The sequence below is a fragment of the Rhea americana genome, unplaced genomic scaffold (assembly GCF_003343005.1).
Source record: "Rhea americana isolate MKP2758 unplaced genomic scaffold, rheAme1 scaffold_206, whole genome shotgun sequence".
Lineage (NCBI taxonomy): Eukaryota > Metazoa > Chordata > Aves > Rheiformes > Rheidae > Rhea > Rhea americana.
The window spans coordinates 371,515-376,373 of record NW_028186217.1 but is presented as its reverse complement, the minus strand read 5'-3'; the positions used below and the strand labels follow the sequence as shown (position 1 = coordinate 376,373).

General features: G+C 36.8%; 1 protein-coding gene across 1 annotated transcript in view; it reads left to right on the top strand.

Moving 5' to 3' along the window:
* Positions 1 to 2,588, top strand: part of DAPL1 (death associated protein like 1) — a 7,566-nt gene extending 4,978 nt beyond the window's left edge. Inside the window, exons 4-5 of the mRNA XM_085304341.1 lie at positions 700 to 749; positions 2,383 to 2,588. Of these exons, the coding sequence (XP_085160467.1) occupies positions 700 to 749; positions 2,383 to 2,502 (170 nt within the window). The 3' untranslated portion in view covers positions 2,503 to 2,588. The remainder of the gene's footprint in view (positions 1 to 699; positions 750 to 2,382) is intronic.
* Positions 2,589 to 4,859: the final 2,271 nt, after the last annotated feature.

Sequence of the window (4,859 nt, the reverse complement as noted above, 5' to 3'; positions counted from 1 at the left end):
GGGGTGCTAGCTTTCTTAAGATCACATGTTCCCAACTAAAATTCATAAAGCTTGTAGAGCAGACTACAGATTCTGTGTTTTTCACCTTAAATTCCAAAGCTCAGAAAGTAACTGTTTTGTCACCTAGCTTGGAGGAATATACTCCTCGTGTAAGAACAGATTAAAAAAAATCCTCTTAGCCCTAGCCAAGAACTAGTAACACACTAGAAATCCAAGTTTTATGCATAACGATACACTGACGCAGGACCAGATTAAATACTATGTCATATCTCTAAGAAGAACTTCAGGTAGTGTTTATGCTGTCCTCGTGACAGCTTGTTCCGTGCTTGCTGAGGAGGCTGGTCCAAACGGCAAACAGCTCTTGAACCCTGTCATAGTATCTCTTAAAATTACCCTGAAAGCTGTGAGTTATTCCCCCAACTGTGAGACATTTAGGGACCTTTAAATACTATGGTATGTTTTACCCATAAGAAAGGAGATATCTATACCATGGAGTTTCTGGAGTACCTAAGTAACTAAAGAACCAAAAGTCTATATTAGATGAGATAGCTGGASTGGTTGAAGTGAAGTGACCTTGTTCTGATTCCTATTTCCCCTTTCGCTGCCTCCTCTCCCCCCCCAACGAAGATTTAAGTTGTCTAAATTATTTACTTTTGATAACAGTATACCTTCTTTTCCTTTCCTTCTGCATTGTCAGAGTTTCAGAAATTCAAAAGGTACGTGTCTTACTAGCAGATGCACTAGACAAAGTAAATATCTAGCAGAACAAGGTACATGTTTGTCAGAGCCTCTCCTAAACAAAACAAATCAAAAAGTGAATTTTCTTCCAACCTTACTGTTCTATGATTCTTTAAACTGCTGTCATCTAACATCTATAGGTCTGTGATCTACCATTAAACATTCCTGAGATGACCTTTTTTCTTCAGAGGTTGTGTAGTTAAGGTGCTACAGGGCTGAAATGTAACTAGCATGCCTGCCTTATTCTGCTTTGTTTGATTCCACTCCTATTTAACCTTAAATAAGTAACCACAGAGTAACTACACCTGCTACAGAAAAGTATAGTAAGATATTAAGGTGTATACTTTTTTTAAAAACTAATATGTTGCCTTCAGACTTCTAAAAATGTCAAGAAAACATTATCAGTGACACAGTAAGTTTGTGGCAGAGCTGGAATTACAACCCAGAACAAAACCTGGTCTTCAGTTCTTTACTTAATGATAGGAATAGTTTTATTTYTCTCTGTCTCCAACTTAGAGAAGCAGGAACATAGCTTCTTGAAGATAGTGGATAGGGTTGCTGAGACTAATGCAATGGATACCAGGATGGCAACCTGCAGTCAAACTGCTGTAAGTGATCCCTGAGACAACAGGCRCAGCATATTCCACTATTGCCACATATCATATGCTGTTGCCGCATATCATATGCAATTATTTCACCTGAGGCCTGAGATTAGATTTAGGTAGTTAATGCTGTCATCTTGACTTCTCTCTTGGAAATACTACAAGATGATCTAAAATGTTATGTCACAAGCRGTTGATGAATCCTTCTGGTCATCGTTCTGCTTACAGCTTCTGTCCACAATCTCTTGCTGGGCTGTTGATACAGTCCTATACTTAGACACATAGAAGAGCTGATTTTTACAAGCAACTTTTTGATTTGCATGTTAATCTGAAGACTTGACAATTCTCACCTATATTTTGTTGTACACCTGCAGTCTTTAGAAAGCATACAAGAGTTCCACAGAGCTTAATAAAACGTCAGTCACACCTTGTCAGCAGCAGCCTTTCGTTAGCGGACAGGATCAAAGTCTTACTATGCGGATCTTGACCTTTGGCTTAGACGTGCTTGTTAAGGAGAGTAGGTGCAACTCATCCGGTTTTTCTTCTTCTTCTTCCTAGATCCTCTGTTCTGACCTACCATTCCCTTCTTCCCTTCCACAATCTCAAGGATAAAGCTTCCTTAGTAGTTTAGAAAGTGATAGATACCATAATGATTACTATGATGGTAATTTGAATCTGGGAAATTGAAAAAGGGGAGAGAAAAAAAAAACAGCAACTTTACTATTAACTCTATAGGATACTGATTATTTGGTCTGCTTACTTTCATGGCCCATTCAGTGAAACTAATAATGGAGAAAAATCCATTGTTCATTGAAAAAACATTATCTGGTTGTCAGACTAACATCACTTTGAAAGCACAAATTATAATTAGATGTACAGAGTTAGCATGAGTTTTATATATTGATCMCGTCAACTTTTTTTTACAGTTAGCTTTTATTACCTTTTTAAACTACTTTGCTCAAGTAATTGAATTTAGGAAGAAAATAGCAGAAAAGTTGTATTCTGCCAAGACTGCCCTCCCCTCTCCACCTTAATATTACAGATCCACCATGAAATTCCTGCAGCAGCATTACAAGTGTCTCACCAAAAGCCACAGCCTGTCTTGGAGAAGTTCATGCTGCCTAAAAGAATTTATATTATTCAACAGCCACAGAAATATTAATATAGACATTAAAATACTCTTGTTTACTTAGAAGTGAGTTTCTATTCTAAATAGCACTTAGTAGTACACTGTGGTAAAAGGACCAAAAGCTGTAGAAATAGTTTGACTGCCTTGAGTTTGACTGTATTCTGTTATTCTTAATAAATATTTTATAAGAAGAGTTACTAAATGTACTTGGGCTTTATTAAGCTATTGTATGGCCTTTGTCTAATCCAGTTTCAGTGTTCAATAATTACTCAATGCCAAGAAGTCTGACAGCTGCCCCTAAATTCTCAGCCTTCTCTTTCCAGTGGTTGGTTTTATTTTTTATTTTTATTTATTTATTTATTTATTTTTATGATAGCAAAAATAAAAGTGAACCTGATCCTAAGAGAACAGGTCACAACTGAAAGTCAAATCACCTGAGAGATTAGCTATGCTAATAGTGGATGCTCTCAAAAGCCTCTTAAATTCAAAATTGCGTAACATTTTGACCTTGATTTCTCTTATTTGTCCATTTTTGTGTTTTTAATGATACAGGCTGAAGTGTTCCATGGTGAATATCTGCCTTTAGCTGGATGTGTAATTAGGAAACCTCAGAAAATCCTCGGAAAGTTTTCCATGCAGTGGAAAACTCATTTTTCTTGCATTTGCTTCTATAAAAGTCCAGTTACCCGTGCACTGGTGCAASGACCCCCTGGGGTGAGAAGGAAGAGAAGGTGGTGGTTGAAACTGATGTTTGACAGTGGTCATTCATCAAAATTTGGCCAGATTAGGAGGTTTTAAAGCTCACTAGTACGAATTAGTAGAAAATTACATTTGGCAGCTAAATTCTCTGGTAACATGTTGATGCTGAGGATATTTGATTCCAAGGATACAACAGCAAGCTTTTTCAAGTACTTTTTCCTTTAAGTAAGGTGGCTCACGAGCTAAGAGCAAGAAGGTCATCATCTGTTTGTTCTTACAGTCTGGGTCTCAGCAGAGGAATTAAGAAGCAAGTGAAAGGTCTGTTTATGTTAACCCTTTTTGGGTTGTAGGAGAGAGTAGAGAATGTATGTGATGAATTTCTGGGATAAAAGGGAAGATATGAAGGTGTTTAAGTGCAGGTAACACAGTGATTTAAATATGGAGTTTAAGGCTGAAGTGATAAAACCAGAGATGAGGCTGAACAGTGATCAGATTGAGTGCAGGCTGGAGGAAGTAAGGTCTGAGGGGTCAAGTTTAATGATGGGGAGGAGYAACTGTAAATACGAGTACTGGAAGTGTGCTTGAGCTTTGCCTGCTTATGCTGTCTGCATAAGACAATAAAAATAGTCAAAGTCTTGTGCAGTGCAGGACTGCTGTTAGTTGGCTGGTGAGCTCAGCTGACTTTCTGCTCCGATTTTAATTCTGCTRGGAATCATTTTGGCTCCCTGTAGGAGCAGCTTCTTTGTGTGGGRGTGGGTTGTGATTGCAGGAGAATATGCCACTAAAATTTAAGTCAAGTCCCTCAAATGTACTCTGACAATACAAACCTATTCCTGAGCATCTTTTTCGTATTGAGTAAATTACGCTTCTTTTTATAGCATGCTTTCCACATGACTACAATGGAAATTAATTACATTTATTACAAACATATAAAACACTAATTCTTAAATAAAGGGATTAAATAGAAGGAAATGGGTTATCCAGAATTAGTGTAACCAGTTAACATGAATTTCTGCTTCCTTTTATCCATCTATAAAATGTAAATAACTTTAGATTATTTAGATTAGCAAAGATTACATTTTGATCACAGAAGGTAGTGACTAATAGTACATACAATACATTAATTTGATTACATCTTGAAAWAGTAGGAAAATATAAAGTAACTGCTGTCCCTGTAAGGCTTTTTTTTTTTCTCCTCATATACTTTAGCTGACTGATAGCTACTTGTAAAATAGTATCACTGTTATCCTTGGAAACTAGAATGTACTTTATGGATATTTCAGTTGTAGGAATGGAATCTGGACAGCCGCTAGTTCTGCCTTCCTGTCAGATACAGTATACTTTATCACTCTAGTCTAATTGACTGCACCCTAGTCTAAATATATGATTTGAGTTAAAGCTACCCATCATATATGAAGTGATTTTATTAATGCTTTCGAGGCCAAAAATAGCAGTGCCAATGGCTAATACATGCTCCCTATAGAATCAATGTCAGTAAAAAATCCTTAAAATTCTTATCTTTTATCCTTTTTGTTCATGAAGAAAACAATGGTTAATGGAAAATTACCAGGCCTAGTTCTGAGGGCTCTTAAAGCATGTTACTTTCCCTAAAGGAAGTAATATGCTTCTGAGAATAGTCTGTGTTTCTAAGTGCCTTCTTAGAAGTGTCAGTTTTCCTGGAAAAGTTAATT